Raw genomic sequence first — 14210 nt, 5'->3', positions numbered from 1 at the left:
TCCCCCCGCCCGGCCCCGCGGTGTCTCCCTCTATCCGGTCCCCCCGGCCTCGGGGGTGTCTCCCTCTATCCGGTCCCCCCGCCCGGCCCCGCGGTGTCTCCCTCTATCCGGTCCCCCCGGCCTCGGTGGTGTCTCCCTCTATCCGGTCCCCCCGGCCTCGGAGGTGTCACCCTCTATCCGGTCCCCCCTGGCCTCGTGGGTGTCTCCCTTAATCCGGTCCCCCCGCCCGGCCCCGCGGTGTCTCCCTCTATCCGGTCCCCCCGGCCACGGGAGTGTCTCCCTCTATCCGGTCCCCCCCGCCCGGCCCCGCGGTGTCTCCCTCTATCCGGTCCCCCCCGCCCGGCCCCGCGGTGTCCGCCTCTATCCGGTCCGGGCGGACATGGTGCCGCTCGCCCCTGCAGTGCAGGCCAGGGAACCCCGCTCTGCAGACCTCGCTCTTCCATTGGCCAGTTGCCAAGAGCGGCCATTAACGTCACGGCAGCCAGGAATGCGGCTGCGTGACGCAATGACGGGGACCCGTTAGGCCCCGCCTACCCTGAGGACGACAAGAACTGCATTTCCATAGCGCCTTCCTCACAGCTCAAGGGGGATAAGTCTCTGTAGATGGTAAATGGCAGCCATTGGTGCACAGCAAGATCCCACAAACAGCACTATGATAATGACCCAACCTGTTTCAGTGATGCTGGGTAAGATGAGGTGCTGAGTCCACCAGGGGCCGTAGGCATCTCCATATTGGAGCAGGAGTAGGCCATTCGGCCCCTCGAGCCTGCTCCGCCATTCAATTAGTCCATGGCTGCTCTTTTACCTCAACACCATTTTCCCGCACCATCCCCATATCCCTTGATGTTTTTTTTTATTTCTAGTAATCTATTGATCTCTGTCTTGAACGTGCTCAATGCCTGAGCCTCCACAGCCCTCTGCGTGAGAGCATTCCAAAGATTCACCACCCTCTGAGTGAAGAAATTCCTCCTCATCTCAGTCCCATGGCCTGCTCCTTATTCTGAGACTGTGTTCCCTGGTTCTAGAACCTCCCCCCCCACCTCCCCCAGCCAGGGGAAACATCCTCCCTGCATCTACCCTGTCGAGCCCTGTAAGAATTTTGCATGTTTCAATGAGATTACCTCTCATTCTTCTAAAGTCTAGGGAATATAGGCCCAGTCTCCTCAATCTCTCCATATAGGATGATCTACCATCCCAGGAATCAGTCTGATTCGGGTGACAAAACTTCATTGCACTCCCTCTATGGCAAGTATATCCTTCCTTAGATGAGGAGACCAAAACTGTACACAATACTCCAGGTGTAGTCTCACCACAGAGAGGCAAGTGGTTGAATGGCATAAGGGACATCATTTCACATCAAGCATGGTGAGGATGCAGGTCCTCCACGAACTACCACAGCCAGTACAGGGATTGAACCCACACTATTGGTATCATTCTACATCATACTCTTAACTGTCTAGCCAACCCGGCTAAACAATCCCCACAGCATTGAACAGGACACTGGGGAGAACCCCTCTTCAAAATTGTGTTATGGAATCTTTTACGTCCACCTGAAACGGCAAACAGGGCCTCAGTTTAATATCTCATCTGGAAGACAGCCCCCTCCAACAGTGTAGTACCCCCTCAGCACTACAACTGGGATTGTCAACCTGAATTTTTGTGCAAAAGTCCTGGAATGGGACTTGAATCCACAACCTTCTGACTCGGTTCGGTGCTCAGGGTCAATTTCTGAGTGACTTCCAAGAATTATGGGTGGGTCAAAATATGCAGGAGTAATCAGAGGAACTTCCAGGAACACTGATGTTAGGAAGCTCTGGGAACATTGGGGCAGTACTGGGATCAGAGACCATTGGGAGAGGGTCATTGTGATCCCATTACAAGAATAAATGGTGGTCATAATGAATAATTTTGGCCCATTTGGCTTATGGTTCCATAAATACCTAGAATCTCCTCATCAAGCATCTTAACTACCTCTTGTTTTACGCCAGAATTTTTTGCTTCCACTCTGGGTGACAGACAGCTACAGAGAGAGAGTTTTGTCTGAAGATGTAGGACAAGGTTCAGAGGAATTATCCTGTTAAAGTTAAGCCTGTTGACCCATCAAATTGGAGGGTTGTATCGTTTATTTTTTACCAAACTAGGATAAGGGGTCAGCCAGTTAGGACTGAGATGAAGAGAAATTTGTTCACTCAAAGCATTGTAAATATTTGGAATTCTCTAACCCATGCTCAGTTGTTGAGTATCGTCAAGACAGAGACTTTTGGGTTCTAAGGGAATTGAGGGATATGGGGATAGTGTGGGAAAGTGGAGTGGGTTTGAAGATAAGCCATGATCTTATTAAATGGTGGAGTAGATTCAAGGGACCGAATGGCCTATTCCTGCTCCTATTTCTTATGTTCTCGTGCTTTCAGGCTGTTCAGTGGAGCGATTAATGCCACTGGAAAAATGTTTACGTCAGACCTGAGTTTGTAACAGGAGCGTACAGTGATATCGCATATGACTTTCATGTCCCCAATGGTAAAAAGCTTCATTGTTCTCGTAGAAGCCCACTCTCCTTGATACTTTGCCCAAGGTCAGGTTTTGAGCTTGTTTTTGGAAGTCAGTTTTCATGTTAGGTACAATGAAAAGTATTGGCAATGAACACAAATCATAACACTTGCCTTGGCAACTCAAAAGTGAAGTCATTGTCTTTGCAATTAGTTTGTAAGCAAGGGCTATCTAAAGCTCCATGGGGGAGTGAGTGTCTATCTCTCACTCAAATCCTATAGCTCTCTATCTTGAGTGATTTCTGTCTGGTCTCACTTCACCAATGTAGAGTTTCAATCATTTTATTCAAAAGGTATCTCATTCTATCTAACTGTGTTCAATTTTGAGTGGATAGTACATAGGCCAATCTAAAACTACATAGGAAAAGCCTTATACAATATATATAAAATATATATATATGATCGTGTGAGGCAAGATATTACTCTCATTTCAACAATTGTGTGTATATGGTATATACATCATGTACTTGAAGATTATAATGTGTATAGAAGGATTAAATGCAATGTGTTAATACCATGCCTGATATATGTGCTCCCTGTCAGCCAATACTACTGTACAGCAGTCGAGAGAAGAACCTGTGACTTGATTATAGTAACCACTTTTAGAAATAGTCATGATTACTCATTTAGGACTATGATTAGATTAAAATATAATATTTCAACATTTATCAGCTTTTTTCAACAGCTTCTTGGCTAGAGTACATTGTCTTGGATCCAACATGTTGGTGACAACATAACAATTTTCTCATGGTGGCCTTTACATGTCTTGAAAAGAACAAAATTTAATTTGCTCAGGCTTTTAGATGAATAATAAAACATTTTTGCCATTGGGAAATGTATTAGCACGATATATCACTGTTCATCCCTGTTACAACTTCAGCCTATCAGAGACACTTTCTCGGGTTTAATTGCTCCGCTGAGTCCCTTGGGCATTTCACTTCTGTGGAAATGAATGCATATTCCTCTATGAGAATGGTTCGAGTGTGGAGCTACCACAGGAAGTGGCTGAGACAAACAGATGCTTTCCAAAAGGAAAGTAGACGAGTACATGAGAGAAAGGTGGATAGAAAGATAGGCTGAATGGCTGGGATGAGTCACTTGGAATGACAGGAGACTCATGCAAAGTATAAAGACTAGCACAGGCTAGTTGGGCCAAATGGTCTTTTTCTGTGCTGTATATTCTATATAATATAATATTCAGGAGTTACTCAAAAGGAAAATGTATATCACTGTCCCCCTGCACGTTTTACATCTTTATAGCATTCTTAGCTGTGGGAAAATCATAGGTACACTTTTACATTGTAAAGGTGACTGAAGTACATCATTCTGCAAGTAGCTAATGTTGATTTTATTTTAGTTTTAACTCCTTTGTGTCAGATAAGCACTTAAATTTTCTGGATATAGCACTTCATCTGGTGATGATATGTTAAATATTCCCTATGGTGCGTGTCCGATACCTCTTATTGCGAACAATAGCAGCTTTCTTCCTCCAGTGCTAAGATCTTGATTTTACTGAGTCTGTCTTTGCTGTTTTCTTCACTTTTTTCTCAGGTTTACTCCGTACTGCGAAAAACAACCACATTTTCTGATCGTTGTCTTGATATTTATTTCTGTTGCTGAAGGCCCTGTTGCCTGTAGAGCACAGAGTCATGGCCACTTTTAATTTGTGTTACCTGTGACTCAGTTGGTAGCACCCTCGCCTCTGAATCACAGCGTTCTTGGTTAAAGTCCCACTCCAGGACTTAAGCACAAAACTCATGATGCTCCAGTGCAGTAGTGAGGGAGCATTGCACTGTTGGAGGAGCTACCTTTGGAGTGAGACGTTAAACCAATGTCCCATTTGCCTGCTCAGGTGGATGTAAAAGATCCTGCAGCACTATTTCGAGGAAGAGCAGGAGAGTTATCCCGGGGTCCTGGCCATATATCGCTCAATCAGTATCACAAAAAAAGCAGATTATCTGGTCATTATTGCTGTTTGTGGGAATTTGCTGAGCGCAAATCAGCTACTGTGTTTCCTACATTACAACAGTGACTACACTTCAAAAAGTGCTTCATTGGTTCTAATGCACTTTGAGAAGCTCAGTGGTCGTGAAAACTACTAGATAGATGTAAGCCTTTCTTTTTTTTAATGATATTCCACGTCACTTCCACAGACATTGATTTGTACTGTATTTGTTACAAGCACAGTGTTTATCCCCAAGAGGATGGCTGCTTCATTAAGCCTGATTTTGTCATCTTTTGTGAAGAAAGCACAGCCATAATTGTTAACAACAGCAACATTCATTTCTGAAACAGAAACAAAAGTAGCTGGAAAAACTCAACAGGTCTGACAGCATCTGCGGAGAGGAACATAGTTGACATTTCGAGTCCGTATGACTCTTCATCAGAACTAAGGAAATAGAGAAATGAGGTGAAATATAAGCTGGTAGAGGGGGGTGGGACAGGTAGAACTGGATAGAGGACCAGTGATAGGTGGAGGCAAAGAAGAGATTGCCAAAGATGTCATAGACAAAAGGACAAAGGGGTGTTGACAGTGGTGATATTATCTAACGAATGTGCTAATGGGGACATTAAGGGTGGCAAGCAGGACAAGCTAGTGGCAGATGGCCCTAGTGGGGGTGGGGTGGGGGGAAGGGATCGAAATGGGCTAACAGGTGGAGATAAAACAATAGATCGAAATAAATTTAAAAGTAGGTGGGAAAAGAAAAATATATTCTGTTCTGATTAAAGTCACTGGCCTGAAATGTTAACTCAGTTTGTCTCTCTCTCCACAGATGCTGCCTGACCAACTGAGTATTTCCAGCAGTTTCTGTTCTAATGTCAGATTTCCAGCATCGACAGTATTTTGGTTTTGTAATTTCTCCAAGGAGAAAATTTTAGAGGAAAGGGAGGCTGGTAATGAACAAGGACAGAGAGATTGAGGGTGGGCTTTTAGTGGGTGATGCTGGACACGTTTAAATAAGGTGGCGGGGGGGACATGCCTGAGGAGAGGGAATGATACATGAAATCAGTGGTGAGCACTCAGTCAGATTCTACTTGTTGTGTTGGATGTCAATATTTATTCTAAAAACAATTCTAATAGAAATATGAAACATTATATAGATTTTAAAATAAACACTAACTGAGCAAAAACATTTAATTACAAAAAATTGTTTCATATAATTTCTGCAATTCCTCTTGGATCAAGACATATATATAGAATTCCTATCAGAATAATGTATGTTTATATCAAATTGCCTTCCATTGGAAACAATGAATTTATGATAGAAAATTACTTATGGGGCTGTAGAGAGGGAGAGGATCACGGCTCATGTTAAGTTAAACACCTGAAACCAATTGGAGCAGAATTGTTGTGAGAGAGACGCGAATTCTAATTTTCTCAATTTTTAAAAGGCCATTAACAGGCACACGCACGCTTTCTGCTATGTTTATGTGTGTACGTTTGCATGGAGACTAGGGTGTAGGATTGGTGGAGATGGCGGGAGACATCTCTCTGAATGAATTTGCTGCATAGTGGTTGGAGAGAGTATTGTATTACATGATAATCAGCTCTGTTCTCCTTTACTGAAGGAGCGTTGCAATAAAATTGTTTATTTAAATGAAGCAGTCCAGCATGACTACTGGTATCCGAAAAGAAGCAGCACTGTATTAACACTGCCCTTTTAACTGAAGCAATGCTGGGCTAAAACTGCCCATTAATTGAAGCAGTACAGCACTCACACTGCCCCTTTAATAAATAAGTGATCTACTATCGCTTTGCTTTTAATGAAAGTAGCACAGTGCTAATACTGCCCCGTAATGAAAGCCAGTCTGTGGGTGATCACGGCTGTCCCTTTAATTACACTGACTCTGCTCTTTTAATTGAAAACAGCACAGTACTAGCACTGACCCTTCAAGTAAAGCAGCACAGCTCTGAAGAAGCCAGAAGGACTCGAAACACTTAACTCTGTTTCTCTCTCCACAGATGCTGTCAGACCTGCTGAGTTTTTGCAGCATCTTCTGTTTTTGCTGCATTAACAGTCCTTTTTGCAGCTGAAGCAGTTTTGCATTAACACTTCCCCTTTAATGGAGAAATGTTGCATTAATAATCAAAACAGAAAATGCTGGAAAATCTCAGCAGGTCTGGCAGCGTCTGTGGAGAGAGAAACAGAGTTAACGTTTCAAGTCTGTATGACTCTTCAGAGCATTTTGGATTTTTATTTCAGATTTCCAGCATTCGCTGTATTTTGCTTTTATCTTAATGCTGCATTAACGCTGCCTCTTTAAATGGGGCAATGCTGCATTAACGCTGCCCCTTTAACTGAAACCGCACTGTCCCTTTAAGCATGTGACGCGACGGCTGAGCGGCTACGTGTGCTGCCACGTCGCCGCGCAGTCGCAGTGACGGATTTTGGCGGCGCCGGCACCCCATTCCCGCCTGTGCGCAGGCGCGGCGACCGGTAACCGGCACTCCGGCTCCCACTTGCGCAGGCGCGGGTGCCGGGAGCCGGCGCTGGCTCGGGTGGTGACCGTTGGGCGAACATGAACTTCCTCCGCGGGGTGATGGGCGGCCAGAGCGCCGGACCCCAGCCCAGCGGCGCCGAGACCGTGAGTATCAGCGAGACATCCTCACCCAGTCACACACCCACCCACCCGGGGCTCCGCCGCGCAGCCCCGGGCTGATTCACTCGGGGCCTAGGCCCCAGGCCTCGGCCTGGATTTGTTGGGGAGGCCGCTGAGGGAGCGGGTTTAGCGAAGCCGGGCTTGACCCGCGGGTGACAGACTGTCCCGGAATCAGCGGGTTGTGGGTTCAAATTCTGCTCCAGAGAATAGAACACAACATCTATACTGCACTACAGAGGGAGTGCTACACTGTCGGAGGGTCAGTACTGAGGGAGTGCTACAAAGTCAGAGGGTCAGTGCTGAGGGAGCGCTGCACTGTCGGAGGGTCAGTGCTGAGGGAGCGCTGCACTGTCGGAGGGTCAGTACTGAGGGAGTGCTGCACTGTCGGAGGGTCAGTACTGAGGGAGTGCCGCACTGTCGGAGGGTCAGTGCTGAGGGAGCGCTGCACTGTCGGAGGGTCAGTACTGAGGGAGTGCTGCACTGTCGGAGGGTCAGTACTGAGGGAGCGCTGCACTGTCAGAGTGTCATTACTGAGGGAGTGCTGTACTGTCTGAGGGCCATCACTGAGGGAGTGCCGCACTGTTGAAAGGTTGGTACTGAGGGAGCACTGCATTGTCAGACGGTCAGTACTGAGGGAGGGCCGGACTGTCGAGGGGTGGGTACTGAGGGAGGGCCGGACTGTCGGGGGGTGGGCACTGAGGGAGGGCTGCACTGTCGGAGGATGGGTACTGAGGGAGGGCTGTACTGTCTGTGGTTATGTCTTTTGAATGAGAAGCTAAACAGGGCAGGTGAGCTGAGCCAGATGCAGGGATGGGCGAGGTGATGGAGGTATGAGTATTCTTTCGTGATTGCGGAAGTGGAAGCTCAGTTTTGGATGAAATGGAATTAAATTCCTGTAACCTTACTCTTCTATCCATCTCTGTTTGAAGTATTTTTTAATATATTTTTTCTTTCTCAATCTGACTGATATTCAGTCTCTTAGCTTGTCAATTGTTCGAGCCCTCTATTGCTGCTCTTTGTCTATGCTCATCAGTGCTCATGGCTTCTAACTGAGAAACCTATTCTCCTGTCTCCCTCCCTTTTTGGGTGTCTTAATTTAACTGATCTCTTCAATCTGACATTCTGTTATTATTTTTCTCGTGTTGGATCTCCTGCTGGGACGAATCCCATTCCCATATTGAACCTTCTCCCTCAGTTGGCTCTTCCTCCCTTAGATCCCTTTTCCTGATGCTGTCTTTTAAGATGTGAATATCATTGACCCACATTCTTGACATTCTCAACCCTCCCTGAATAACTTTCAGACCCCAGTAAATTCCTTCTCTAACGACATGGACTCTTTAACATCCCCCACCCTCATGCCATCGCTCAGAATGTTAATACCCTGACTACAGTACTAGCAGGCTTCAGCACTCGCCGCTTTCATTCTACCAGACCTAACACTATGGAAGTATGGGGTCTGCACTACTGCCACACCCCAGAAACCTACCCAAAATTTTCACTGCTGCCATACACCTCTTGAGTACCTTTCAGCCTTTAAGATCTTGGATGCAATCTTACCACTTTTTAGAGGCAAAGTTAACTATTTATTTTGGTGAAAGGAACATTTGATAAGCAAGGTGGCTTATTTTCACTGTCCATGCATTATTTGCACAATTTGAGTCCAGAAATACCGTTTCAATGCTGTGAAATTAAACAGAATGTCACTTTAACTGTTACTGTAAACTGGTGATCTCTCAGTTCCTTATTACATTGCACAAAATACTGTGGCCTCGCAATTGCTTGAAGCAACACCACCCAACATTTTCTGAATTCCTACAAACAGCCACAATAGAAATACTCTTTCTGACTATCCCGATGTTGAGTTGGCCTTGAGTTATCAGATGAAACAAACCTTTTTCTGTGGAGGAATTAAAAACAAATAATCTTAGATGACCATAGGTTGAACCTTGAAGTAAAAATGAAAAAAGCTAGAAATCCATAGCTGGTCAGTCAGCACAGTGAAAGAGGCTTAAGTTTAGGTGTGATTGATCTTTCTCCTGTTTAGCTGATCAAAATCAGCATTGTGCTGTTTGTGCATAACCTAAAACTTCTGAATGGGCAGAGGTTGTTTAATTTGCCATGGTTTCATACCATTTGCATCCTACAGCACTTAATCGGTGAAGAGGACTGTCCCTGTCCTCACTGTCAGGGAAATGCTGGCTGGATGGTGATTTAAATAAATTGCCAGAAGTAGAATTTGAAAAATGAAGATTTCCTCCATCTGTGTTTTCATCATCCTTATATTGCTATGTCTCATTTTCCGACTGAGGGGGCAGGCAGATGATCTGCTTTCCTGTTAGCATCAAGTCAGTAACTGCAAGGTCCACAGGCAATTCAAGTGCATTCGCTTTTATGTCTTTGGTAAAATGCTTGATAATTTTCTTCACCTAATAGCATGGTAGATGTCACAATCGACACGTGGCAAGATCTGACATGCTTTACCGTTCCTTATATTAATATCAGGAAAATGAAAGCAGCCATGTACTTACTTAGATAAGAAGTGCATGGAGTTGATTTAGACATGTGGTTGTTTCCTTGAATTTTATGATTCCAGGCTTCTTCACACAAATCACTTAACAGGATCCTCAACCTGATGTTCGTTTCCTAATTCCTAAATGAAATCTAATTGAAGTCTAAATGAAGTTCAAACATAAATGGAAAACTCCAATCTGTAGCACTCCTGCAAATATATTTTATTTTATTAGATGTTTTTTGACAGAGAATACCTGAGCATCCACAGAAACAGTGAGCTAAAATACACATACGATGAAAGTAGAAACAGAAATAAGGTCACACGTAGGAAAAGCTAACACGAACCTCGATGGATTTCCACTTAACTATCGATGGAAGTTGAAGGGCTGAATGATATGTTTCTTGTCTACAACAGTCTAATTGTAAACGTTGTTTTCAGTAGTGGTCAGCTTGGCTCAGTTGGTAGTACTCTTTCTCTGAGCCAATTCAAGCTCTACTTCAGGACTTGACCACCTAATCCAGGCTGACCGTCAGTACAGTGAGACCAGGGTAGTGGCTGGAAACATTTTCATTGTATACTTTAAGCCTCTTCCTTGGCCCCCTTTTTCGTATTCATTGCTCTTTAGTGCCTGCTTATTGTTTGGCCTTTCCTTCCTGGTTGCTTTTGTCCCTCATTTTCTCACAATTAACTTGTTCAGTAATGAGCTATTCTGCAGAGATTAAATTGATCAATGCCAGCAGTCCTATGTCATGACCTCAAAGTAAGACCTCAAAGGTAGTCATCTCAGGATTACTACCAGTGCCATGTGCTAGCAAAAGTAGAAATAACAGGATATATCGGATGAATACGTGGCTGAAGAAATGGTGTAGAGAGGAGGGATTCAGATTCCTGGTACATTGGGACCAGTTCTGGGGAAGGTGGGATCAGTACAAACAGGACGGGTTGCATCTGGGCAGGACCGGGACTAATCCTCTCAGGGTTGGGGGCGGGATGGGGGGGCGCGGGGAGGTGTTTGCTAGTGCAGTCAGGGAGGGTTTAAACTAGAATGGCAGGGGGTGGGAACCTGAGCAGGGAGACAGAGGAGGGGGAAACAAGGATAGAAACGAAAGGCAGAAAAGTAAGAAGCATAAGTGGAAGGCAGAAAAAACGGGCGAAAAACAAGTGCAAAATAAAGCTGAGATGACTAACAAGGTTAAAAAGACAAGTCTAAAGGCATTGTATCTTCATGCGCAGGGCATTCGCAATATGGTAGATGAATTAACAACGCAAATAGATATAAACAGTGATGATACAGTTGCAATTACGGAGACATTGACGGTGATCAAGGATAGGAACTGAACACCCAGGGGTATTCAATATTTAGGAAGGACAGACAAATAGGGAAAGGAGGTGGGGCAGCACTGTTAGTAAAGGAGGAAATCAATGCAATAGTGAAGAAGGATATTGGCTCGAAAAATCGTGATATAGAATCTGTTTGGGTGGAGATAAGAAACAACAAGGGGCAGAAAACATTGGTGGGGGTTGTCCACAGGCCCCCAAACAGTAATGAAGATGTAAGGGAAGGCATTAAACAGGAATTTAAAGATGCATGCAATAAGGGTACAATTGTAATCATGGGTGAGTCTAATCTACATATAGACTGGACAAACCAAATTAGCAATAATACTGTGGAGGAGGATTTCCTGGAGTGTGTACCTGATGGTTTTTTAGACCAATACTTGAGGAACCAACTAGAGGGCAGGCTATTCTAGACTGGACATTGTGCAATGAGAAAGGATTAATTAACTGTTTTGTTGTGTAGGGAAGGATGACCATAAAATGATAGGATTGTTCATTAAGATGGAGAGTGAAGAAGTTGAATCCGAAACTAGGATCCTGAATCTAAATAAAGGGAACTACGAGGGTATGAGGCACGGGTTGGCAATGATGGATTGGGGAACCTTACTAAAAGGGTTGGCGGTGGATAGGCAATGGTTAATATGTAAGGAACATATGCATGAATTACAACAATTATTCATTCCTGTCTGGTGCAAAAATAAAACAGGAAAGGTGGCTCAACCATGGATTACAAAATAAATTAGGGATGGTATTAGATCGAAAGAGGAGACATATAAAAACGCCAGAAAAAGCAGCAAGTCTGAGGATTGGGAGCAGTTTAGAATTCAGCAAAAGTGGACAAAAAGATTGATCAAGAAGGGGAGAATGGAGTATGAGCGTAAACTTGCACGGAATGTAAAAACTGACTGTAAAAGCTTCTATAAATATGTGAAGAGAAAAAGATTAGCAAAGACAAATGTAGGCCCCTTACAGTCAGAAACAGGGGAAATTATAATGGTGAACAAAGAAATGGCAGAAGAACTGAACACGTATTTTGGTTCTGCCTTCACAGAAAAGGACACAAATAATTTCCCAGAAATGTTAGGGAACCAAGGGTCTAGTGAGAGGGAGGAATTGAAGAAAATCAGTATTATTTTAAAAATGGTGCCAGAGAAATTGATGGCGTTAAAGGCTGAAAAATCCCCAGGGCCTGATAATCTACATCCCGGAGCACTAAAGAAAGTGGCCCTGGAAATATTGGATGCATTGGTGGTCCTCTTCCAAAATTCTATAGACTCTAGAGCAGTTCCTACAGATTGGAGGGTGGCAATTGTAACCCCATTATTTAAAAAAGGAGGGAGAGAAAAAACAGAGAATTACAGACCAGTTAGCCTAACATCAGTAGTGGGGAAAATGCTAGAGTCCATTATAAAAGACATTGTAACAGAACACTTGAAAAGCATTGACGGAATTAGACAAAGTCAGCATGGGTTTATGAAAGGGAAATCATGCTTAACTAATTTACTGGAGTTTTTTGAGGATGTAACTAGTAGAATAGATAAGGGAGAACCTGTGGATGTGGTGTATTTGGATTTCAAGAAGGCTTTTGATAAGGTCCCACATAAGAGGCTAGTGGGCAAAATTAAAGCACATGGGATTGGGGGTATATACCGGCATAGATTGAGAAATGACAGATCGGAAACAGAGTGGGAATAAATGGGTCTTTTTCCGGATGGCAGGCAGTGACTAGTGGTGTACTGCAGGGATCAGTGCTTGAGCGCCAGCTATTCACGATATATATAAATGATTTGGATGAGGAAACCGAATGCAGTATTTCCAAGTTTGCTGGTGACACGAAACTGGGTGGGGTTGTGAGGAGGAAGCTTCAGGGCGATTTAGACAAGTGTGTGTGGGCAAACACATGGCAGATGCAGTATAACGTGGATAAATGTGGTTATGCGCTTCGGTGTGAAGAACAGAAAGGCAAAGTATTATTTAAATAGTGCTACATTGGGAAATGTGGATGTACAAAGGGATCTGGGTCTCCTCGTATGCAAGTCAATGAAAGTAAACAGGCAGGTGCAGCAAGCAATTAGGAAGGCAAATGGTATGTTGGCCTTCATTGCAAGAGGATTCGAGTTCAGAAGTAGGGATGTCTTACTGCAGTTATACAAGGCCTTGGTGAGACCACACCTGGAGTATTGCATGCAGTTTTGGCCTCTCTATATAAGAGAGGATACACTCGCCATAGAGGGAGTGCAGTGAAGGTTCACTAGGCTGATACTGGGGATGGCAGGACTGTCGTATGAGGAGCGATTGGTTCAACTGGGCCTGTATTCACCAGAGCTTGGAAGAATGAGAGGGGATCTGATTGAAACGTATAAAATTCTAACAGGGCTGGACAGACTAGATGCAGAGAGGATGTTTTCCCTGGTTGGGGAGCCTAGAACCAGGGCCACAGTCTCAGGATACAGGTCAGGCCATTTAGGACTGAGATGAGGAAAAATTTCTTCACTCAGAGGGTGGTCAACCTGTGGAATTCTCTACCACAGAAGCTGTGGGGGCCGGGTCACTGAGTATATTCAAGAAATAAATTGATAATTTTTTGGATATTAGGGGCATCAAGGGGTATGGAGAGAAAGTGGGAATTATGGTGTTGAGATAGAGGATCAGCCATGATCATATTGAATGGTGGAGCAGGCTCGAAGGGCCAAATGGCCTACTCCTGTGCCTAGTTTCTATGTTTCTATGATCTATTATTTCTGGAAGCAGTGCAATTTGTCTTCTACCTCTCCTCCCCCAGCCCCTCCCCATCCTTCCAACTCATCACACCTAAAGAAGCTCCAACTCAGCTGCTGAATTGGCTGATACCACTAGTTGAGGAACAGAGCCTGCACCTAGAGAAATCTCCTCTTCCCAGGGAAGATTCTCTCTAACTAAGCCTCTACCTTTGATTGGCACAGATATTTGGAATGATGCTTGTGCTGTGGATGTTGATTAAACAGCTTTGCTAACTACTTCCTTTCCTGTCATCCAGTGTTCTTCAGGAATTTCTAGGTAAATCCCATCGACTCTTGCTTTGTCTGACTTTGTAGCCATCAGGGCATTGTCCATTTCCTCTTGTGTGTAAGGGCTTGAGAAATCTGTCTGCTCTGGGGCAGTCTTGAGAGGCTGCATCAAGACTTTTTTATTGTTATCGCTTATCTTCCTAGCTGCTGGGATCTTTGAGCTTA

General features: G+C 44.5%; 1 protein-coding gene across 2 annotated transcripts in view; it reads left to right on the top strand.

Moving 5' to 3' along the window:
• The first annotated feature begins 6979 nt into the window (after positions 1-6979).
• uso1 (USO1 vesicle transport factor) overlaps positions 6980-14210 on the top strand; it is a 70054-nt gene continuing 62823 nt past the window's right edge. For both annotated transcript variants that reach the window (XM_078566292.1, XM_078566234.1), the window contains exon 1: positions 6980-7133. In XM_078566292.1, the coding sequence (XP_078422418.1) occupies positions 7068-7133 (66 nt within the window). In that variant the 5' untranslated portion in view covers positions 6980-7067. The remainder of the gene's footprint in view (positions 7134-14210) is intronic.

Source organism: Cetorhinus maximus, chromosome 1, assembly GCF_964194155.1.
Source record: "Cetorhinus maximus chromosome 1, sCetMax3.hap1.1, whole genome shotgun sequence".
NCBI lineage: Eukaryota > Metazoa > Chordata > Chondrichthyes > Lamniformes > Cetorhinidae > Cetorhinus > Cetorhinus maximus.
Note: the sequence above shows the minus strand (reverse complement) of the source record. Positions and strands in the feature narration are given on the sequence as shown.